This window comes from Zootoca vivipara, chromosome 5 (assembly GCF_965207765.1).
Source record: "Zootoca vivipara chromosome 5, rZooViv2.hap1.1, whole genome shotgun sequence".
Taxonomy (NCBI): Eukaryota; Metazoa; Chordata; class Lepidosauria; order Squamata; family Lacertidae; genus Zootoca; species Zootoca vivipara.
Genome location: NC_142588.1, coordinates 69,724,405 through 69,749,912, shown reverse-complemented (window position 1 = coordinate 69,749,912; position 25,508 = coordinate 69,724,405). Strand labels below are relative to the sequence as shown.

Sequence of the window (25,508 nt, the reverse complement as noted above, 5' to 3'; positions counted from 1 at the left end):
GTTTGAAGTTTTAGTCTGTTTTTAGTGTTCTATCATCATCATCATCATCATCATCATCATCATCATCATCATCATCATCTCAATTTGCAGACCAGGCTGGTGAAACCAAAGGTTCAGTTTCTGGTTGCTAGTAAATGAGCCATGCCAACTTGGGGGATGAGCAATGGTGCTCCTGATCAAGCTAGGATATAAAGGCTTAGGAGACCCTGAAGATACCCTGGACCTAAGTTGCTCAGGGCTTTGTAAATTAATACAAGGACCTTGACTTTGATGGGCAGACAGTGCAAATGTTTTAACAATAGTGTCACATGTTGTCAACTATGTGACTCCATCAGCTGTCTAGCCACTCCATTCTGCATTAGCTGGAATGTCCAAACTAGGTCCCACATAGAGTGCATTACAGTAATCCAGCCTTGAGGTTACCAATGCATAGACAACAGAGGTCAAGTTATCCCTGTCCAGAAATGACCATAGCTGGCGAACCAAAGTTGGTAAAAATGTACTGATGACATCTTGTTCCAAAACCTCATAATCACTTGCACAGGCAGAAACTGCTGCTAAAATTTATTTTATTTTTGGCGTAGCAGCAAACATGATATATAAAATATTAGATGAGGTATGGGAATTCCCAATATAGATTGGGACTATCAAGCTGTAAAATCTCATCCACTCTGGTTCTGTCTAAGGGAGGGTGGCTATATTTCCTTCCCCACCCCTCCTCCTCAAAATCCGATAGACTCATTCACGTATTATTTTATGGGACTTCAAGTGTGCAGCCAGCACATATAGTTGGATCAGGGCCTATGTATAGAGTTTTAGCAATTAGAATTATTTTGTAGCTCATGTTTAAGGTCCTGAGTAATGCAAAGAATCTCATACTAATAACTCATGAACATTCCCCCTGGCAATGGGCTCTAGGCCAACTTTGTAGTAAACGGTCTTAGGATAAATGATAGAGGCAGATAAAAAAGAGAGAGTGTGCAAATGGCATTTATTTGGTGAATTCAACAGTGTATTAACTGCAAAGTTAATAAAGCAAATAGTTGCTTTAATAAGTGAGTCAGGCGCAGAAGTAAGCATGTCATGAAAAGTAAGATGTATTAGCCTATTTTTTCAGTTAAATGAATCGCCATTGTGGGCAGCCATCTATTCCCACTTCAAACACACACACACACACACACACACACACACACACACGGCCATGGGAGTGAATCTATATCATGACTTGTGATGTTCCCTTTGGGCATTGTGTTCTAAATTAAAAATTAAATGCTGCTGGGTTGCTGAGGACAGCCAAGCTACCTCTTGAAGTGGTGACAAAGCTTCCCCACCCCCATTTAAAAACTGAGAGGGGATGGGGGAGACGGAGAGGGGAACTTTCAGCCATCTTATCTAGAAGGGCAGGTCCCTCCCAGATTTCTTAGAATTCAATATACATACCCTGACACCAAATCATAAATTTAAGCAGCCATGCTGCATTTGGAAGCCTGCCTGCTCAGTTATCCTTCTCCTTGTCCCAGGATATGGCTATATATTGTGCTACTTATTCATTACAGGCACCACAACCAATACAACATTCCAGTTATGGAGCAGAATTCCCCAAGTTGAAACATCTGAGAAAATATGGTCTAACTCATTAAAAATGGAGGTGCATTTCCCACTAGAAAAGTTCAAGAATAATGGGGTTCAGGATTAGTTCTATTTAGCTTACAAATGTTATTTCTTTGGGACAAAAGCAACATTAGGATAAAATTCAGGAGGGAAGTTATGGTTCCCCCCCTCCCCTCGTTCAAATGCCCCAGGAGGGGGGGGAGTTCAGCTTATATATTTTTCTGTCTTACACTTTTCTGTAATTGTGGTGATTTGCATAAAAATGGAACATTTGTTTCCTTAGAGCACTGGCTGTTAAGTCTGGGGGAAACCTAATCTCATATGCATTTCAGGCATATTCAGCACTGCCAAGAGTTATGTTGCAAATAGGTTATAGCTTCAGGTGAGGAAAAACAGCACGAGCAACAGAATTGCAAATTCCACACTTGGCTTTCTTTAAATGTACACAGAAAGGAGAGAGAGCAAAGAAAACATATTCAGTATAAGCAGCATGATTGTTTTTCTCAGCATGGCTACTGACATCATGCCATTGTGGGCTTTTAAGAGTTGTGCTGATGTGCTGAGTTCTAAACTGTTCCAAGTGTGCAAAATGTGTGTATTCTTGCTTCTAACGCTTCTTGATTTCACAATCCCCCTGCCCCCAAAGACTAAGTGTGCTCGTTCTTCATTGGCCTGTTACTGTGTGATATGGGAAATATTTATACTCCTGCAAACTTCTAGGGTTCCACCAAACAATCCCTCTTGTTTATCAGTGACCATCTTTTTTGGGGGCGCAGGGTGTGTCATAGTTCCTGGCATTTACCTCCTCAGCTTGCTACTAGTGTGACTACTAAGCCCACATTTCAAATTTGCTGCTTTAAGAGAGCTGGGACCTAATCTCTACAACGGGGATCATAGGAACATAGAAAACTGCTTTCTACTGAGTCAGACTATTAGTTCATCTAGTGTTGTCTCCACTGTGTGGCAGCAGCTCTCCAGGGTTTCATGCATGCACTGAGGTCTAGGGGGTGCCACCTCGAAGCCCGGTAAGCTTAAAAGCAGCCATTGGAGGCCCCTGATTGTGTCATGGTGCAGGTAATTAACCCTTCCCCTGTACCTACACGACATCTTAAACACATGTCTCCCCCATGTCTGGTCTCCTTGGTCTAGTCACATGACAATGATTTTGCAAGTTATTATTATTTTAAAAAATAAATTAAAAAATAAAAATAAATCACAATATTTTAATAATAATGTACTTGGTCTCTTTCCTTAGGTTTTGTGAATGATTCCGTCGCCAAATGCATTGTGGCTTTACGCTTGACTGTGACAGTAAAAGTCAGCACATGCTGGGCAGGAGAAAGCCCGTCAGATGACCTTCAGTGTTCAGGGAAAGGAAAATGTATCACAAGAGCATCTGAGGTAAGAGGCATCATTATGTCTGCTGCATGGAGTGGGACAGAAGCTGGAGAGGGCTGAGGAAGGAAGGAAGGAAGGAAGGAAGGAAGGAAGGAAGGAAGGAAGGAAGGAAGGAAGGAAGGAAGGAAGGAAGATGGATTAGTATCCCACCTTGTCCATGAAAGGCTCATGGGAATGATGGATGGCCCACATTGGGCAGGTACTAGGCCACATGACTAAACGACTAAACAACAACAACAAAGGCCACAGGGAGCAGCAACTAGCTGGTGGATGAACTGCAAAAGGGCAACTGGAGAGAGCAGCTATTGGGAGAAAACTAGTAGCAGAACACAGGATACCTGTTTATGGATAGTTCTGACCTCATCCGTGACCAAACCAAGCCATTTATATAATTATCTAGGCTCCAGTGTCTGAAGTGAACTCCCTTTTATCCTTGGTGAGAAATGACCTATTAGAGGAGCTGTGCTAAGGGCTTAGGATCCTTCACAGCTTCCATTCACTGTGATTTCTTGGGAACTACTCATCATCTCTGTCAAAAAGGACCAGGTAATTGGATGGACCTGTGTAGTTGGGATGGTTCCTCAGAGGCTCTGGTTGCCTGCTATGGGTCACTGGGCACTTGGTTTCAGGTATATTAGTGCCATTTAATTCCTGGGATTCTGCACCTGTTTGTGAAGCTGGTTTATTGCAGGATTGGTGGTCCTCTAATACTGCATCTCCCAGTTCTGCATTTGGATCCAAATACGGTACCTCACCTATGAGGTATTTTCTTCTTTATTTTATTTTTTGGCAAGAGTTCTGCTAATTTTAAAAAGAAAAGAATGAGAAGAAGTCAGCAATTAAAGAAACTGAAGGGAAGGATGTTGCAGCAGCTCTGCAAATTGCTGGACACCTTCAAGGCCTTCCACCATGAAGTCTGCCCTTAATATTGCTAATGGTTATACTAATTGTGGAAAATCATTGCTTCAGTAATGTGGAAACAGCTATAGTACTTCGTTCTAGGAAGCTATTTTTACAAGGTGCTGGTGAATGAATTGTTAGAAAAATCAATATAGAGGCAATCGTGTTGCTGTACTCATCACAAAATGTTTTATTAATTTTTCAGTTTTCGGAAGAGACTGGAATATGCTCCGTGTTTTCCAGATAGTTTTGCGTGTTATATATCCTCCCTACTATTATGTTGTATTGTGTCAGGTCTGGTTCTGCTCCCAGACATTGCACAGTTCAAAGCATTATACTTGGGATCTTAGGCTTAATCAAGTCAGATAAATGTTATGTGCTATCAGCCTTCCTTAGCACACTAGAAGGGGGAAAGGTGCTGTTATTAGTGCTCCTGTCACATAGAATAGTTCAGCTAAGTTTCCTGACACAGCAGGAGATTGCAGACATTTGAGGTCTTTGCAGTGACCTTGCCATGAGAATCGAAATTGTTAGATATTCAGAGGTGGTTTAGCTTTCAGTGTCAACATTTATTAGTGACCAAAACTACGAATCTATGAAATCCCCAAGTATTTGGGTAGAGGGGGGAAAACTTGCAGCACATTCCTCATATGGGATTTACAAGGACATCTGTCACTTTGGATTTGGAAACTGAAAATGGGTCTTATTTTTAGATGCCAAAAGAGATTGAGGCTACACTTCCATGTAGGCTTCCCTAAGGACACACTGAATTCAGTAAGACTTGGTTATGAGTAAGCATGCATAGGATTGCACTGTGATTCCGAATGACAACTAGTTAATTCTGTTGAAAGCTAAGCCAGGCTCCTCCTTCAGCTGTCACCAAGCAGCTGAATATTCCATCAGGCTATTGGAGAGGAAAAGAGATGGGGCCACAAGGTCTCTTCATAGTTCTTCCTATGACTTGCATAGACCCCACTCTAGCAAATACAGTGGTACCTCGGGTTACGAACACGATCCGTTCCGGGACGCAGTTCGTAACCTGAAATGGTCGTAACCTGAAGCGCCATTTTGTGCATGCGCAAAGCGCAATTTCCGCACTTTGCACATGCACAAACCACGCACGCCGCTTCTGCGCATGCGCAGAACGCATCTGCAGTGAAAATACTTCCAGGTTTGCGGTGTTCGTAACCCAAGATGTTCGTAACCCGAGGTACGACTGTATTCATGCTCAAATTCATGCTACTGAAATCCCACTTTTGCCTGGGTTGTGTTTCTCCTGGGTCTTACACTTGACAACTAGTTACAGACCCTAGAAGAACAATAGCTCAACAAAACTGCTATTAGCAAAGAGCTCACAATATTGGTACTTGGAAATGTCATGTCATTCTTTCTGTCATCAAGATGTAACCAGTCTCCAGTCTCCTTTAAAGTACTTTTTTAGCTAGCATATAAAGAGGCTTGTTTAAGATTATCAGATTTATAAGTGCCATCAAAGTACTGCTAGGTTAGCCACCCAATCGTAAGTTTGCATAGAACTTAGATTGAATGTTAGTTTTGGCCGGGCTATTGTTTTCTTTTCCTTAGCAATTTCCCCCACAATTTTATTTTATTTTTGTATTTTTTGGTCTGCTACCAGTAGTTGCAGGGCAGGAATTTAAGCCAATAAAACTTGACGCGAACAGTGCAGTTTAATCAGCTGGCTCGTGGGAAGTGCAGGCTTAATTAGGTGTGAGATCTTTTGCCACTATTCTTTTTTCACCTGGGGTGAGAGATGTCAAGAAATGGCAATTTTCCTACATATTACAGCAGTTGGCTGCCCAAACGGTATGCTTAATGTGAATCATCCATAGTGTTGCGTTTCTTCTTTCTCTGATTTTATTCACAACCCCTTCTCAAATGCTAAGCATGTTCCTAAAAAAGAAATTCCAAAAGGCATTTTGCCATAAACAAGCATTGGTGGCAGTGGCTGGTGCTTCCTCTGCCAGAACGAAGATCATTTCTGGGATCATGATCTTTATAATTTTGGTTCAAAGGTATCTGAGTGCACAGTAATAGACCACCTCTAAGCTCTGTTTACCATTCCATAAACACTGTGGTGTTCTGTAATATTGGAATGGTGAATAAAAGAATTGCTGGATTGCCTGTGAGAAAACATTGTAAAATGTTAAAGAGGAGGAAAAAATTAAATCCATGCCTATCCTTATACAGTTTTATTTATTTTATAATTTTATTTATCATTTAATACTAAGTCTCTACGTGGCTTCCAAAATAACAATCAAAACTGAAAAACCACAATGCAATGCAACGCAATATAAAACAATCAAATCCCCCCTAAATAAAAACACAAAACATCTCAAGAGTCAATGATCCCTTCCTCCTTCAGCCATCCTCTTTCCTAGTCACACATTTCCTAGTCACACACCGCACTAACACCATACCCACACTCAAATGCTGTTGTGGATCTATACAAATCGTGTAGTAGCTCCTCCTCCTCCACTATCACTCATTCCAATCTAGTCTCACATCTAACACACATCTTCCAATAGACACAAACACATCATTCACCCAGCCACTCCAGTATCTTCCCCTCAGCCACCCATCTGTTATCGTTGATCACTCCTTCCACGGTACGAAAAACGCAATGCAATGTTTTTGTTATCTGCTCCTCGGGTGCATCAGTGCCGTTATATATACATTTAGTAATGTTACCTTGTGGTTTACAGTTCGCAGTGTGTTGCCTGCATGGCCTTGCAAGGCTGAAGGAGATAAATATATGCAACATTATTTTATTTATTTATTTTACAGATTGATAAACCACTACACTGCCGGAAGCTATCAAAGCAATGTACATTAAGATAATAAGAGTTAAATTACAAAAGATGCAGACTCTTAAAACCAATTTAAACCATATTTGCAAATGTGCAATTAATATTCCATGAAATGATTGGGTCACACTTCAGAGAAAGCCGTAAACAAAAATTGACTTCAGTAGTTATCTAAATGCCAATATACTAGGTGTCTGCCTAATTTCATCTGGTAACTGATTCCATGAAACTGGAGAGGCAACACTAAAATTCCAGTTTCTAGTGGAGGTGGGTTGTGGAACCTACACGAGCCCCACTTTCAAGTAGGCCTACTGGGGAAGACTTCCTTTCCCTTGAATATGGGCCTGCTAAATTTGAGGGAAGTTCATATTGTTGAGCCTCCCCCTTTTGAATATTCACACCATGCCCACTAAAGAAAACATGAAAGTAGTAAGTAAATAGCTTTATAAATATTCAGTTATTTGTAAGCAGCTGTTCAGGTTGCCTTTAACCAAGGATTATGACAAGCGGTAGTTTTCTTAATTCTTTGCTCTTCAAATAAATGAGTATATGTCACCATAAGTGTTATTCTGTGATGGGAGGAAGATGACAGCTGCTTAGCTAATAACTACTAATGGTACCTAATCATCTCTGCATAATAAGTTTTCTAAGTCCCAGTGCTATTACCTGTCTGAAACATTTCTCTGGAAGTGTTGAGACATGCTTCATTGTCAATATTTTCTTAAGAATAAATTGTTCTTTCCATTTCTTAGTAAATTCTTACAATGCATCATATTTTGACACAAGCACCACCCTTTTTGTACATGTTGAATTGTCAAGCTTGGTTTGTTTATTGCCTTCTTTGTAGTTTTCTAATTTATATTTTACACAATCCTTAGCTTTACAGTAATTGGAACGAATTCATATGCTATACAGTATTTGTACAGTAAAATAGGAAGCCACTTTGAGATGTCGCATAAGGAGCAAATAATAATAATAATAATAATATAGCAGTGCTATATTATCATCTCTACTCAAAAATAAGTCTGACTCAGCTCCGCGGGACTTATTCCACATCATTGAGTTTAGGATTTACAGCCTAAGTGAGTTTTCTCTGCTTAGTTGGTTGCTGGTTAGCAGCAACCTGAAGAAATTATAGGTAGCATAGCCAATATGGTGGCCTTCAGGTATTGTTGAACTTCAGCTCCCATCAGTCCTATTTTGCATTGACATGTTTTTTTTCTGTGGTGCAGCAGGAGCAGGGGAGAGAAGTGTCGCAGGAACTATAGAGCAGTGTGCTCTAGCACATTCCCATCAAACTATGGTTTGTTTCAAACTACGGTTTGATGTGAAGAGTGGATTGGGCTGCTGTGTTTCCCCCTTTAAATAGGCACATACATGTTATGTCTTCTCAGGAAACTTTTTCCATTACCTAGCATTTCCCATCAAGAATAGTTTAAAGACTGAAGGAGAAATGACTCCTTAATTTGCACAATGACCACCTCAACGTTTTCTGTGAGGTAGAGCAACAGAAGGACAATCCTTCTAATTCGGCAGTCAGAAAGACAGGTGGAAAGGATGAGAATTAAACATTGGGAAAATATGACTAGAACAGGAAAATTAAAATAGTTTAATTTGAACTATTTTTTGACAAACGTGAATTATAGTTTTAGACAGGACCAAGAAACTGCTTTGGAAAGGCAGGTGCCTCTCTTGAGAAATAATCTATATTTGCAAAATATAGGACACTCCTGTGATGTGAGTTTTTGCAAGCAAGGCTGGACATAACAAACACCTTATATTTAGCTTTTGGTTTATATAAATGCTTGATAAAGGCAAATGTACTGTGGAGATTTGTGTAACAGTTGCATAAAAAGCGCTGCAGTTTCTAGGACAACAAAATAACTGTTGTGTAAGCTCCCCCCCCCCCACATTTCTAATAGTAGTGGAAATTATCACCAAGGTACCAAATAATAAATGCTGAATATCTAACATGCAGGTTCAAAATATACCACTTACCAGAAGAGTATTTATACAAGCTTATTTTTGCTCTGCCTCTTTTGTATTTCTTCCACGTCTCACAGGGCGTCTTGTAGCCAAGAGCTGATGTGTTATTCTTTCTTTGCTTATGCTTTGCACTGCATCTTGTAATGTACAAAGATAGTTTGCATAGGAAATATTTGTGCAGTTTCTTGGAAATAAATTCCACTGTACTCAGTGATATTGTATCGAGGAATCATCGGCTGCATGAATGTGAAATTCTGGCCAAATAATTAGATTAGATTTTTTAAAAAATGTGTTAATCCTATGTTTCACTTTGAATTCTCTTCACTCTTTGTGCTTATGAAAAACAAAACTAAAGATGATCCTTAAAAAAAAGAAGTTTAGTCTATGATAAAGCTTGCGTTGGGCTTAGTTGGCAGAAATCTTAAGTTCCGTAGCAGTTTTTCTTGCTTAAGTACCTATAATTTAATGTGTTATTCCCCCCCCCCACATAGATCTTTTTAGTTTTCTTAATTCATCAACCTAGATCAAGATCTTTGTTTCAAAAGAAGCTTTGAGGTTTCATTTTTATAAAATAAAAAAATCCTTCAGTAGCACCTTAAAGACCAACTAAGTTTTTATTTTGGTATGAGCTTTCGTGTGCATGCACACTTCATCACCATTTTTATAAAGTTTGTTTTATAATCTGTTTGTTCTAGGAAACTTTTTTCTGTGACTGTGAAAGTCAGTATTTGGGTGGTCTCTGTGAAGAATTTGATGCGTGTCAAAGCAATCCATGTCAGAACAATGGAACCTGTGTGGACATCGCAGAAAAGCATGATGGAAGCAATTTCACCTGTACTTGCCCTACTGGTATGTTTAGCATTGTGCTTGGAATTGTGTCCTTTTGCATAGTGCAGAAGTTTTCAACCTTTTTGAGTCCACAGCTCCCTTATCAAACCACATTCTTTCTGTGGCACCCCTGTGGGGCTCAAGAGCCCAGTTAAGTCACCCCTTGCCTGCAGAGCTGGCCGCCTCTCACCTTTTTTGAACACACTCCCTTGTGGAGTGTTCCCTTAGCCCCCTCTCATTGGGAGTTCTCTGGGCAGCTGCTGCTGCTGTCCCTGATCTCTGAGCTGCTCCCCTGCCCCAAAGAGAGGCGCCTTCCAGAGGCAACATTCGTCTGCGGAGCTTATAGCCAGGGCTGCTGCAATTAACAGCTGTGCAAGCCTTTGGGAGGCAGAGATGTGAGAGGGCATCAGAGGTGGGGAAAGAAAGAGGGACAGTGTTGCCCATGGCACCCCTGACCAATGACCATGGCACACTGGTTGAAAACCACTGGCATAGTGTCCTTAAGCTTTGCTTTTCAGAATAAAGGCCTGCATTTTTTGAGAATTAGAGGCAACTACATGTTACATTAAGGGATGTGGGTGGTGCTGTGGTCTAAACCACAGAGCCTAGGGCTTGCCGATCAGAAGGTCGGCGGTTCGAATCCCTGCAACGGGGCGAGCTCCTGTTGTTCGGTCCCAGCTCCTGCCAACCTAGCAGTTCAAAAGCACATCAAAGTGCAAGTAGATAAATAGGTACCGCTCTGGCGGGAAGGTAAACGGCGTTTCTGTGTGCTGCTCTGGTTCTCCAGAAGTGGCTTAGTCATGCTGGCCACATGACCCGGAAGCTGTACACCTGCTCCCTTGGCCAATAACGCGAGATGAGCGCTGCAACCCCAGAGTCGTCTGTGACTGGACCTAACAGTCAGGCGTACCTTTACCTTTACATGTTGCATTAACCATGCACTGTGCAACTCCATATGGCTTTTTAACTTAAAAGTAAGATCCCCTAATCAGGGCTTCCCTAATCAGGATTGTGGTGTGTGTGTGGGGGGGGTGAGGTTTAATCCTGCCCACCCACATGGTTGCAAATAATAACACCACCAATCAAAATGCCAAATTTCAAAAGGAAAAGAAAGCCCTTATTGGTTCCAGTGAGAACATTTTCTTCTGCTGCTACTTGGCATTTTGGGGGGAGGTTTTTTTTTTGGTTTTACAAAGGTTACAGTGAGAAGGTAACCTCTCCCCATGCGCTATGCTCCTAATCTATATCAGGCCCCTGCACCTCTTTCATATACCGTGTTTTCCCCTTTTTAATACGTACTCATAAAGTAAGCCATGGCAGGATTTTTAAGTATCTGCGAAATAAAAGACATACCCCGAAAATGAGACATACCTTGCTGCTTTCCTTTAGAGCCTCAGAGAGGCTTGAGACCAGGTGGGAGGGGGTGCATGAATTGAGCGCATCGCCAGGCGAGCCGCGCTAGGAGGACTTTTTACCCCGCTCTTCCCAGGACTTTTTCCCACTCCGGCTGAGCGCCTGAACAGGGAAACCCCTTGGCGTCTGGAGGCCTGCTGGCCCCTTCTGTGCCGCCGGAGCATCATGGGCTGCATGGCCCAAGGCTGAGCGGCGGCGGGAGGCCCGTGGGCCCTTCCACGCTGCCGGGGGGACGGATGGCGGTGGGAGCGCTGCTGGCCCCTTCCGCGCCGCTGGAGCGTCGTGGGCTGCATGGCCCGAGGCAGAGCGGCGGCGGGAGGCCCACGAGCCCTTCCGTGCCACCGGGGCGACGTACGGTGGCGGGAGCGCTGCTGGCCCCTTCCAAGCCGCTGGAGCGTCGTGGGCTGCATGGCCCGAGGCAGAGCGGCGGCGGCAGGCCTGCAGGCCCTTCCGTGCCACCGGGGTGACAGACGGTGGCGAGAGTGCTGCTGGCCCCTTCTGCGCCACCAGAACATCGTGGGCTGCATGGCCCAAGGCCCGCGGGCCCTTCTGCACCGTCCGGGCGATGAACGGCGGCGGGAGCGTTGCTGGCCCCTTCCGCACCGCGGGCGAGTTGGCGGCTGATTGACAGGCGGCCTCGCCAATGCCTGGAGGGAGAAGGGCGGCGAGGAGCAAGCGAGGGAGCCCCCACCCCGCCCGCTAATGGAAATGGCCCGGGGTGGGGAGGCAGGAGCGCCTCAGGGAGCACTGCCGTGGCGCTGCCGCCGCCGCTTTGCCCAAGAGACCCGTGGGGGTGCTCGTCGGGCGGGCCATGACGAACTCCCCCCGTTCCCTCTGGAGTCAGGGTGCCACTGCCACCGCCTCCTCCTGGGGCAATTCTGCGGGACTTCAGCGTAAAAGCACGTTTCCTCAGAGATGTCGCGCCTGGGGGGTGGGGTGGCTGGCTGGCTGGCTGGCTGGCTGGCTGGCTGGCTAATCGACCTCCTGAGTTTAAAGGTGCAGAGGATTCCTGAAGAGGGTCCCCGCGCGTACCCTCGCCCGCCTCTGCACGTGTTCAAGCGGGAAAGGAAGTTTGGCTTCTTGAGCTGCCGCCCCTTATGAATGCGTGTTTTGGTGGTGTGGAGAAGGGTCTCGTTTCCCCCTCATGGGACCGGGATTACGCAGGCATCTTTCCGACGACCTACTTGCCATTTACCCCGGAGCCTTTCGCGTCTCTCTCATCTCCCCCACCCCCCCGCTCTCCCGCCTCCATTTCGCGCCCGTCGGCTCCCATGTTAGCGATGGGATGGATGGCAGCACCCCGAGCCAGTAAGGTACCGTACCGTAATAAAAACCTAATAAAAAATTAAGACATCCCCTGAAAATAAGACACCTTGTGTTTTTTTGAGGAAAAAAGTTATAAGACGGTGTCTTAAAAAAGGGGAAACACGGTAGAAGGCAGTAATTTCCTGGGGAAATTACTTACCTGGGCTTAGAATTGTATTACATCTGCAGCAAAGCCAAAGTAGGAATCAGCAGGCATGGGTAGTGAAGTCATGCAGGACTGGTTAGACAGAAGAAGAGGTGACCTGTTCTATACATAGCTGTGGTAAACATCTTCCCTTTCCCAAGACCAGCCTGTCTCTAATCCACTGCAACAGCATAAATGAACGGCACTCTAATATTATCTCCCCTTATTGGAAACTTCCCTTAGCCTTGTTGAATGAAGGGACCACAATTTAAACATCATTAAATGTTGGAAGTGCAGAGCTACCTTTTGATAAATGGCGAATATTTCATGTCCTGTAGGCTTGATATTTCTATACTGCATTTCAATCCCCCACCTCCACTTTATGAATACAGACAAATAGTTTATATTAACATTTTAAACCTGAGTTAAACACTGGTGGTAGGAAGAAATTAACTCTCGATGCACGTATGTCTTAATCTGTTACATTTAATATAAATATGCAAATGCACCCAAGCATAGCCTTAACAAGAAAGATATGTAAATATAGTTATGTAATGCTTTAAATTCTATTAACTGCAGAGTACATTTGAGGAGATAAATTCGTCTGTAATTGAACTTGAAGTAGAGTTCCTTGAATAAGCTGTATAATTAAGGTCATAAGCGAGCGAAATCTGTTCATTCAATAGACATGAATATAGCTTGACCATAACAATATCTGAGAGAAAAATAAAAATGGAAAAACCTCCAAACCTCCTCAGTCATTTCAAGTGGTTTTTTCGTTTTTTGCTTCAGAAGCTATTGTAAACAAATCCAGACTTTAGTTTGAAAGTATCTGGAAGTGATAGTAGCATAATTCTCCTATGCTAGACTCAATATAGAAATTGGGGAGGCTGGAGCATGAGAGGCAAGTTTTTCCAAGCCTAAACTTCCTCCACCATAAGGACAAAAGATGACCCTGCAGGACTAGATACGGTAATTGGCCCACCTAGGCTAGCATCCTGTTCTCACTGTGGTCACTCAGATGCCTGTGGAAAAAGAGTGAGCATATGAACACTCTTCCCTCCTAAGCACATGAACACTCTTTCCATTAACTGGTATTAATGAGCATAGCCACCATGGCTAATAGGCATTGATAGCCTTACCAAAAGCCAAGCCAGGGTTGTAAACCATGGTTTGAAGTTGGATTGGTTCCCTAATCCATAGTTAAGACAAGCAATTGCCAGCCATGTCAGGTTCACTCCATTCAATCATAAGTTAATCCCACCCTCAGTGTGTTTATCTCTCTCTCTGAATTTAAATACTTATTTTATCACTATATATAAAAAATATGGATTTTTACATAAGTGTGCACATTTAGAAACGTTTTCTCTAAATGCATGTTTCCTCCCTGCATTTTGTTATTTTTCCTTTGGTCCCAGAACTGTATCACAAAATTAGGAGAAGTGCAAAATCTGAAGGATAATTACAGTCCAGTCCAGTTATTAGTTTGTGAGGTGTAAATCAGGTTGGCTTGTTTAAAAATGCAGACAGAATGAAATTTTCCATCCCTAGTTAAGACCATCTGCAGCATTCTGCTGGCGTTCAGACCTAACAATAAACTGCTTCCAATTTCTCCTTGTCTCTGTGATTCAAAACAAACCATTCCATCATGCTGAAGGATATACTGGAGTCCTATGTCAGTCAGAAATTGACTACTGCAGTCAACAGCCATGTCAAAATGGAGGTACCTGCATTTCTAATCTTGGCGGATTCAGCTGCCAGTGTCCGGAAGGTAAGCAGTAAACGTTGCCATCTTTAAGAAGGCTTGTGTTCTCTGTTGGGGTATTTATGTCTATAGTCCTGTTTACTGACTCCTTAGGGACAACCTGAAGCAGCACTTCAGGTTGCACTTTGCCTCTCCTTGTCTAGAATTTAAAATCTTATGCTTAATGAATTTCACGGCATATCTTATCCAGCAAATTGCAATTTATTATCATCAGTAAATACAGTATTTTTCAATGCTATCCAATTGAATTTGATGCAGTGTGTTAGGAAAAGATGGGGAATGCAAGCAGGCTCATGAAGTGTGTGGTTCCTAGGATCAGCAAATAGGCAGGATAATAGGACTGTGAATAACTTTGCAGCCAATGAGTAATACAGAAGACCACTGCTAGAGAACACAGGTCTCCTCTGGGATGGTCTTCCCTGGAAAGGTGCTGTTTTGGTCTGCCTGGTTGGTATAATATGTGTGTGCCCTGTACACATGCTTGCTTGCTTGCTTATTTATTTATTATTCATTCGTGCATTTTATTTTATTCTGTTAGATTTATTATCAACCTTTTATCATAAGGTCCCAGGGTGGGTTACAGTGATGAAAAACACAATCGTTTATTTCTTCGTTAAATTTATATCCAACCTGTCAGGGGGTTGTTGCGGCTACTCTTGAGTAAAGACACCCCAGCCTGCTCTGTCTTCAAGAGCTTTATTGTGCATACTATTTACAGTGCAGAGACATCAGAAAACATGACTGCCTAGTCTGATTCAGAACCCGGCAATGGCGCTTGTCTGCTTTTGCGCCAGCATAATAGTCTGGGAACCCCAAAACGCCACCCCCTTGCCCTACGTCCGGAACTGGGCACGGAAGTGGATGCGTTCCTTCTCCCGTCCCTTGGCTGCAGCGTTGCAGAGGCTCCGACACCATCCTGTGCTGCCCTTCCTCCTCTGGCCAGCTGGGTTGGTGTCAAGGCTCTGATACATCTGAGAGCCCCCTCTCCACTCTGCTCCATTCCTCATTTCCTCCTCCTGACCCGCTGCTTGCGCTGTCACTGGGCGAAGCGCTGGTCAGGATGACTGGGGGAGGGTCCCTGTAGGGAGTCCCCCTGACACAACCTTTCCTCCCAAACAAGCCCAAGGTAGCAAACAATAAGTGATAAAACAATAAAAACATCTTATAATACAGAAGCAGACTGGGAAAAATCTCAACTTTCTCAGTTATAGAACAGTGGCAGCGATAAAACAAGGTAAATGTAAAAGCAATTAAAAACAATTCCATATATACATCTATATCTATATCTATATCTCCTCTACTGATTCAGACTAGGATAAAGTTCTCCAGGTAAAAGTTTTATTGAAAGAGAAAGGTCTTCTATATACACTGAAAAACAGCAGGGATGGTGACTGTTGAATATTTTCATGGGAGCGAATTTCAAAGGGCAGGTGCCACCATACTTCAATACATTTTCCATTGAAAATTGCAGTTTGATTACCTTCAGCAATGATTAGAATTATAGCCATGTATCCAACTGAATATGATGCAGTGTGCTACAGAAATAAATAAGTGCAGCAGACCCATGAAGCATATGTGTCCTGGGATCAAGAAATAGCCAGGTTAATAGGATCCTGACTAACTCTACAGCCAACCACTACACACCATTAGTAGTATCTCCAGACAACACAGATCTTCACTGACATGGTGTGCTATCTTGCCCTGCTTGGTTGGTGTGATGTGCATGCACATGCACTGGATGCATGGACAGCCTACTATGGTCTCTGTGTTGAGTAGTGTGGGATTGTTGCCATGAAGCGAGTAACCTCATGGTTCATAGATGGTGGTGGGGTTGCTACATTTGTGGGTGCGTCTATCAGTGTTGCTGTATTGGCTTGTTTTTATACAACAATTGCGGAGTTGACTGTGCCACTGCAAGTGCAGGAGATGGTGTTGTAAGCTTTGTCAACGTTAGCCTTTATGTAGCAGCTGTCTAGCAAAGGAGGGCCCTAGGATCACCCAGCAGATTTCATCTTCCTAAATTCATGCCAGAGATGTGTCAAATGGGAACATTGTGTGATGGCAGGAAGCATAATTCTTTGTAGCTTGTTTCTGCCTGGAAATGCATGTTGTGTAAGTTGATTTGCTTTCAGCTTTTATGGAAGCTTTCAATAATAAAGCCTTCATATTAGTCATCGGTGCTAAAATGTTGATTCAGAATTTCACCCAGGGCTAAAGACATTGTTGTTTCCAGTCTGTTCCTTTTATCAAAGCACAACATTATTTTTTTGTATACCTGGGCTGTATTGTGGATGAAGACTTTTTCTTTTCTCTTTTTATAGCATATCCTGGCCTAACAATTAAAGTGTTCTTTAATAGTTTAACACTGGACTCTTATCTCTCGGAGTAAAATGGGTGACCCACTTAACAGCTAGGCAGAGACCTATAAACTGACACAAGGTCAGCAGTTTATATCTGGCATTTTGAATTATTTTTGTGCCTCCTCTGCTTTCCCCAGTGAGTATATAAATAGTAACAGCACTTGGTGAGACAATCAGATATTGGCACTTAGCCAAACCTGAATTGGCTTCCTAAAGCTATTCGCTCCAAATTTATTTTAACAAAATATATGCTTGTGTTATTACAAAAGAAAATTGGATATACAATTTTTGACCTCATTCAAGGTGGGCTGTCTTCCCCACCCCCTCCAGTTCTACTCAAGGAATACACTTATATGAGCACCCCTTCTTGACTTATTGTGGCATTTTTTATAGACCATGTCATCCAGACCCCAGTTAGCTCTGGGGCTTGGTAATGCTGAGAGGGCAGCTGGTGAACAGCACAGCGCTTGCAGGTCAGCAATTCCACTGACAAAAGAATTTCAGAAGGTTCTAGCACCTTGGCTCAAACCATTTTCCTTGTCTGAATCCCTGTGAGCTAAAAGATACCTAGCTGCACAGAGCAAATCAAACTTTAAGTTTCTTGGTGGAAACCCTCTATTAGCACAAGCAAGGTTGTATCTTCACCTCATTATTCAGGTAGTGTAGGATCTCAGGAGATCATTAATACCAAACGTCAGTCAAGCATCACTTTATCACATTACTACTGACCTTGAGAAACCTGAGATCTTGGTACTTCTTTCTGTAAGTCAAGATGACCCTCTCTTGTTAAGCAGTCACCATTTGAGGACACCCCCACTCTTTTCTAAGCTTTTAGCACTAAAACCTATAGTTGTCCTAGAATTTCTTTTCCTTCATTCTTTCATTCTTGCCTTCCATAGGGCCTCCTTCCCTACAAGCTCCGCTGGCATCCTGTTTCCTCTCCCTATGTCTCTCCTCCTCTTCCTGTGAGCACTCTGTTGTCTTAACTAAATTATTACCCATGGTGTATTGAGGCCAGTGGTTTTTAACTTGACCTGGAGTGAGCAGTGAGGTGCCGATGCCAGATTATTTAGGGTTACACAGATAAGAAAATGACTTCTACGGTTATGTTCTGCTTGTGGGCTTTCCACAGGCATTTGGCTAGCCAAACCCAAACCAAGACTGTACTCCATGGTTGCAGTGGGAAACAATTCCCCCCAAGGTCATAAGCAGATAATGTGCTTTCCAGAAGCTGTTGGACTACAACTCCCATCATCCTTAGTAGTTGGGGCCGATGAGAGTTTTGAGTACACTTGGAGAACACCGGTTGTTCATGTTCTTGATGTGCTTATTCCTTTTACATGGACTTGCAGACATGTTTAAAGACATGTTTCCAAACAAACATTCTAACAGCTGCAAGTCATTATTGACTTGCAACAAAATTTTCTTGCAGAGGTCTGGGACAGAGCATTTTTTGTGTTATGGCAGTTACCTGAACAATAGAATGGTGCCACAGGTCTCCTGTTGTTAGCTGCTCTAAATATGTTGCCTAATTGATCTTATACTGCAAAATAGCCCAAGCATAGTAGTTATAGTGCTGATAACTGCTAGAAGATAATAATTTGGCAAAGAGAACAATGCATTCAATTTTTCACACTGCAAAAAATTACATCAATTTAGTTTCTCCCCTTTTCACCTCTCGTGAGAATTAGCTTTCTCTTGCATGCAATCACCCACTCCATTGCCTTTATTTTGAGGCTTGGGGTGGGAAGTGAGATTAAAATACAGACACGTTGCATTTGTCTGAGAGAGAGCAGCTTGGAAAAGCAGGTGTGTTAAGTTGCACATATGGCTATTTTTAGACTGCCCTGAAATTTTCAGGGAAAAGGAGCCCTTCTCTGGGGAAAAACCTTGCTTTCCTTCATTGTGCCTAATTGTAGCTACATGCTGAGAAGAGACTGTGCACTCTGAAATGCTAATTTTCAGCTCCCTGGGAAAACATAGACCATGGGCTAGAGTACACTAAAAAGCCCTAGAGTTTGGGAGAAGCAATGTACAGTAACTACTCTATAAAATAAAATGAAGTAATGATGGAAATAAATAACTTTGGGAGAAAGGGAAAAATAGGAAGGAGGTGCTGTGAGTTTGACTGTCAGGTTAATGTGAATTGATTCCTATAAATGAGTCTATTACTATGATTTGGATGATCGGCAGTTGAGGACTTGACAAAATAAGTTTAGTGGTGCTGTTACTGCATGTGGGATCTGGGACATGTGCTTGACAGGGAATTAATGATGAACAACCAGGCTTCTTCTTCTTCTTCTTCTTCTTCTTCTTCTTCTTCTTCTTCTTCTTCTTCTTCTTCTTCTTCTTCTTCTTCTTCTTCTTCTTCTTCCTTGAATTTAGTTAGGAGAAAGGAAGTAGAGAGATGTGGAAGTATAGTTGCAATTAGGTAGAACTGGATTTATAGCTTTCTCGGAACCTGATACAAGGCAAGTGGATTTGCTTCCAACTGGAGGCACCTCCCCTGATTCCACCATCCCTACTGTAGCCCAGCCACGGTCTTTCCATGTCTTTTAAAAATAGTAGCTAAGGGAGCCATTATAAGGATGCAAGGGACTTGTCTGTTCTCCCCACCATCCTTTAATTCAAACTCTGGTTCTCAGTATCTCATCTAAAAGAAACCAGAGCTGCCCCCCTGCTTGGGGAAGTGCAGCATGTAACAGAAGCATGAAATATGTGGTGAGAACAGATGATAAAAGGCGCTAATAATAAAGAAGTTTTAGTGCATGACCCATTTGCATCATAAAGATCAGATCTGTGGGCAAGGTGCCAAACTCTGAGCTGCAGGAAATGAGGAAGGCAAGATTCTCAAGCAATTAATGTAGAGAAGGCATTGGAGAGCATTGGAGAGAGAATGATAAAAAAGAATTGGTAAAGATAAGTTTCAGATTTAGCAACTCATGCTTAAATACTTCTGTAATTCCTGTTGAGCATCATGTTTCAGTTGTATAATATATTAAGGAGACTAGCTGCATTCATTTCACTTTGAATTTCAGATCTAATTTCTACCGTTCCATATTTGACCTCCAAGCCGAGGAAGGCTTAGATTTGAATGTGAACTTCATTTTTTAAAATAGTTTTCCACTTATCATGTTTGATTAGCTAAAATCTCAGGTTAATGACAGAAACCCTTATGAAAAGTGGTTGAGATGATTTATGGGCAAATTAACAGTGCTCTCTCTCTCAGAATGCTAGAACGCAGGAACCTCCTGAGTGGATTCCATTGGTTTTGAGCCTTTGCAGTATAGGATTCCCTCTGTATACGATCAGTTATCTTCAAGGTCATTCTATATCTGTCTGTGCTTGAAATACAGTGGTCCCTCGACTTACGAACTTAATCCGCTCCGAATGCACATTCGTAGGTCGAAAAGTTCGTAAGTCGAAAAGCGGTTTCCCATAGGAAAAAAAATAATTGGAAAAATTCGTAAGTCGAGGAAACCGCATTGAAAACCGCCAATGGGTTCTGTTCGGATGTAGAAAAATTTGTAAGCGTGTGGCCATTTGTCCCGTTCGTAAGTCGAAAACTACGGATGTCGAGTAATTCGTAAGTTGAGGGACCACTGTAATGTCTACTTTGTTGCTGCAACATTTACTACAGCCCTTTAATTTTAGATTAACGTGCATTATGTGGCCACCACTTGAATGGGTTTAAAAGATTATTATTATTATTTTATAGCATAAGATTTATCTCCTGCTTCATTGTAAAAAAAAAACCTTTAAAAATAATAACTAATTTAGACAAGCTCATGGAGAATAAGGCTGTAAGTCAGGCATAGGCAACCTTGGCTCTCCAGATGTTTTGGAACTACAACTCCCATGATCCCTGACCACTGGCCCTGTTAGCTAGGGATCATGGGAGTTGTAGTTCCAAAACATCTGGAGAGCCAAGGTTGCCTATGCCTGCTGTAAGTGATAACTAGCCATGATGGACTAGGATCCATAGTTTTCCTTCTTCAATATGAGCTACCTTCCGAGGTTGACGAACACGGCTTGATTTAAACTCTAGGCACATATGGGCAGCTCTGAAGTTTCAGTTGCACTCCGACCATTGAATGTTACTAAAGAAAAAGTAACCAGTTCAACAATGGGCACAGTACTCAAGAAGGCCAGCAGTGCCGGATTTAGAGATTTAGGGTGGTGCAGACGGTCCCTCCGCAGAGGACGTCAAACCAAGGGAGTGCAAAATCATCACCATCTGTATTTATATGAGTAGCTGCTGCTGAGAAGATCCATAAAAAAGCAACTGTACCTGTCAGGGCGCCTTCCTACAGGGAGCCTCCTTCCCTCTTGCTGACCAGCACTTTGCCCAGTGAGAGCAGCAGCAGTGGGTCAGGTGAGGGGAATCAGGAAGTGAGCGGGACGGAGGTGTTGGGGCTGAGCGATGTTGGAGAGCCCCTGCGCCAACAGGACCAAGAGGTGGAGGGAAGCAGGCAGCCCCTTCCGGCGCCCGAATTAAGGCGCGCCACCAAACATAAGGCTGGGAGGAGGCGTTTCAGGGTGCCCAAACTCTTATGCTAGTCCCGTAGCCGGAAGCGCCCACCCCCGGATTCTGCGAGTGACTGAGAGGTTATGTTCTTTGCCATCTTTGCACTGTAAATACTATGCACAATAAAGCTTTTAAAGACAGAGCAGACTCGGACGTTGTTACTCAAGAGTAGCCGCAACAGCACCCTTACAGTACCAAAAAGAATTATTGTGAAAATAAGAGATAATTGATGGGGTGCCAAATGTTGTCCTCACTCTGGGTGCCATATTACCAAAGTCTGCCCCTGAGGCCAGAGTGAATCAGGATATAGATTCAGACAAGCAAACTTTCTTAATGTTTTGAGTTTTGCATTCACTATGGGAATCAGGTGAAATTATTTCCATAAAGCCCTTGATGCTGTAGTTTAGGCTAACTACAAGAGCTTGCAAAAATATGATCCAGTGAATATTATCTATGGCAAGGGTCCACTGTCCCTCAGACCTTGTGAGGGGCCGGACTATATTTTTTTTGGGGGGGGGGAAATGAATGAATTCCTATGCCCAGAGATACATTTTAAATAAAAGCACACATTCTGCTCATGTAAAAACACGCTGTTTCCTCGGACCGTCCGGGGGCCGGATTTAGAAGGCGATTGGGCCGGATCCGACCCCCAGGCCTTAGTTTGCCTACCCATGATCTATGGAGTCCATGTATTGGAATTAGTCAGAAAAAGACTAGTTCTGTTTGATTGCCAATTCTCTGTGATTAAGAAATAAAAATTCAACACCATGTTGGGTAAAGCTTCCCACCAGTATACATCCAGTGTCTTCTCACTGCGTAAAGGGAACAGGCAGCTTGCTCATAGCTCAGCAAATTGTCTGTCTACCCCTGCAGCAATCAGCCATTAATACCCCCCTCCTAACTCAGTTATCCATCTGTTCCTGATATACTGCAGGCATAACCTGCTGTATATCAGAATTAGAAAATGCAACATTCTTATAAGCTCCCTGAAACAACTTGTGAATATACAGTATTTGCAGAACACATTTGTATTAGCTGATCATTTACTACTGTTGAAACTCCTTTGTTTTGTTTTGTTCCTGTTTTTTAAATCATTATTATTCATTTACATTCTATCTTGAAATTGATTGGTTTGGGGCCCATGGAGGAACCTGGATTCAGATGCCTGCTTTACCATGAGGTCCACTGCATTAAATAGAATAACCCCATGAAGGAAGAGTGGCATTCAGATGTAATTTTTTAAAAAGAGAAAATATCGGCTTCATCTGGGGTGTATAAGTCTCCTCTTTGTTGCTGAAACACATTGTCTACATTGGCCTCAGTTTTCCCTTTTAGACCTGGTTCTTGCAAATTTTTGTTCTGGTGATGTTTTGATTACTTCTTTCCTGTAATGTGAATTTTGTGTTTCCATTTGACTTTTGTAAAGAAAAATAAAAACCATTTGTCTTGTTCGCTTGCTTGATGTAGCCACCTGTGTGTTTCATATCTGAATATTTTATAATCACTAATCCTAGATACTAGCTTCATTTATCATGTGCAGCTATATGTTTCTAGGATTAAATATCCAGTGTGATCACCAGACACTTAACAAAGCTATGCTGCACTGTCTCAAAAAATTCAGTACAGTAAATGATTCCCTCCCAAGCCTATTACAGTACTTGCTATTGACCACAACCAAGCCAAATAATTAAGCTCCTCCTTGATAATGAATCTGTACTCATTATGGTGCTCTCTAATCTGTAAAACATTTCCTGGATTCACTTTAGTAACAGTCTTCTGCTGCACTGCAGCTGCATTAGGGTATTACCTTTTCAGTTATTTTACTGATTTCTCCACATTTTGCAACTTTAATTCAAATGTCGTTTCAGCAAAAAATATTTCTTCATATTTCTTGGACAATGATATTTATATTTGTTGTCATTTTGCCATTTCGTGTTTGTTCCTTGCCAGTGGTAGATTTGCAGTCTCATTAAACCTTAGTGAGCTTCATGCTTTCATCACACTTCTTATTACCAATAATATTCTTATCCTGAAGGCATCCTCTCTCCCTCCTTTCATTTTGCTGCTGAAGGAACTGTAAATATCAAAAACTGCTAAAAACTGCAATGCTTAAATGTGTCCCCCCCCCCTGCAGTTTTTCATGTTTACACTGCCAGGTTCTTCCATTGGCTTGACTTGTCTGGAAATCTACTGTTAATTAATTAATGGTTCACTGTCCACCAAACGTCAGCAATAAAAGCATATAAGTTTCTGGTCCAATACAGATACAGATTGGTTTTTAATACTGGGAGTTTTTTGTGGCAGCATTGCCAACAGATAGGTGTTTCTGTAAATACCTAATCAGTGCATTTAATTATAGTTCAAAAAGGCTTAGAAAGAACATTGGTGGCAAAGATGGCCAGCATCAAAGAGCGTAAGAAAATAATACAGGTCCTAGTACAGTATTACGTCATATTCTCCACTATAAATATTGTTCCTAGTTCAAATGATAGCACAAGAAACACAATTTTTTCTTGATGTTCCACAGCGAACTGAAAGCATATGGGAACCACTGCGTTAATACATCAGAGGGAAGAGTGAATGGATAATTCGAGGAAGAATAGCTGAATTCTACCATGAAGTTCAGGAGCACTTGGGGAGGAGGCCATATTTAGTAGCAAATACATCATTGTGGGGAGGATAAATATCTGAAACATAGATCAGCGGTCGAATAGCTTGAGGGTTTTATCATGGGCGTAATGTAAGCATATTACACTTAGAATCATGGACATAATGTAAGCATATTTTAATAAATATGTCAGATGAAGGGCATACTGTGGAAAATTCCATGAACATGCATCATTATGAAGCTAATAAATGTATTTGGTGTCCTTAGCTTAGAGGAGAGAGTGCTAGCTGTGACCCTCCATTTACACTTAGGTTGTGTGGATATTTTTATTTATTACATTTGTATACCACCCTTTATCTGAAGATCACAGGGTCTAAAACTACAAAACGAGAACACAAAATACATAATAAAACAAAAACAAACCAATAACTTCCCTTCCACAAACACATTTAAAAGACCATAAAATGTTAATCAGCCCAAGTCATAGTAATAGAGAAACACTTTCGTCTATTCAATGAAGGCACCAAGCGAGCCTTCCTTTGGGAGAGCATTCCACAAACGGGGAGCTACCACAGAAAAGGCCCGTTCTTGTGTTGCTACTCTCTGGACCTCCTGTGGAGGAGGCACATGAAGAAGAACCTCAGATGATGATTTCAGGGTCCAAGTCGGTTTATATGGGGAGAGGCAGTCCTTGTATCTGTATCTAAGCATGTGTTAGGATAATTCTAGCCAAAAAAATATGTTTTTAAATGATATTAAGGCTCCATGCTTTGACAAAGGTTTGGTAAATGAAATGTGTGCATGCAAATAAGTTCCACTTGTTTTGTTTTAGGGTACCTGGGAACATCTTGTGAGGAAAAAGTAGATGCCTGTGCTTCATTTCCTTGCAAGAACAATGGGACCTGTTACACAGACCGGCTTTCCTATTCTTGCAGTTGTAGCCCAGGATTTACAGGACCTACCTGTGCCCAGCTGATTGACTTCTGCGCTCTGAATCCTTGTGCCCATGGCATCTGTCGCAGTGTTGGAACAAGTTACAAATGCCTCTGTATCCCAGGTTTGTATGGCTCTCCTGCATTCCGTCAGATGCTCTTAGCATTGAGAAACATGTAGGTGGAAATTGCTTCCTTTTTCCTCTTTAGTATATGCATGCCGACAAAACATTACAGTAGTTTCAGTGTGCTATAATGATAGGTATTGATGCATTCTATATTTAATTTAAAAAACCACACAGAATGAACATGCACATTTTCTGTATAGCTTGTCTGTATAGCTGGCCTGACATTTTAACAATACTGTTCCAGGATACCAATTTTAAAGTGATAACACTAAATGAAGTAGCAATATAATTTAAAAACACACACCAAAACACCTTACTTTTACAGATGCAGGCTTTACTCATCGCAGGAGGAAAAATAGCTGGATGAGGTGATTACGGCTGTATGTTATTTGTGTTTGCAGGAAATTGAAAAAAAAACACGCTTTATAATATGAATATGTTGCACAGTACCCAAGAAATAGTAGGTTTTATAACCATTTTGACATGAGAGGCCATGCATTGTAAAGAACATAGAGTGGTACCTCGACTTATGAATGCTTCGACTTCCGAAGGTTTCGACTTACGAAGTCGACAACCCTGGAAGTCTTCTCACCGTGCTCACGTTCTGCACCTGCACAGAAGCGGGGCGTGCGGTCTGCGCATACGCAGAGACGCAAAATCGCGCATGCACAGAACGGGCGCTTCGACATCCGAAGACCTCGACTTACGAAGAGCACCGCGGAACCGATCATCTTCGTAAGTCGAGGTACCACTGTATTGTTGCACACCAGCCCAAT

General features: G+C 42.3%; 1 protein-coding gene across 1 annotated transcript in view; it reads left to right on the top strand.

The window, feature by feature from the left end:
• The window catches only part of DNER (delta/notch like EGF repeat containing), a 105,540-nt gene that overhangs the window by 61,572 nt on the left and 18,460 nt on the right, over positions 1–25,508 (top strand). The window contains exons 5-8 of the mRNA XM_035134007.3: positions 2,867–3,012; positions 9,416–9,569; positions 14,069–14,182; positions 24,505–24,729. Of these exons, the coding sequence (XP_034989898.3) occupies positions 2,867–3,012; positions 9,416–9,569; positions 14,069–14,182; positions 24,505–24,729 (639 nt within the window). The remainder of the gene's footprint in view (positions 1–2,866; positions 3,013–9,415; positions 9,570–14,068; positions 14,183–24,504; positions 24,730–25,508) is intronic.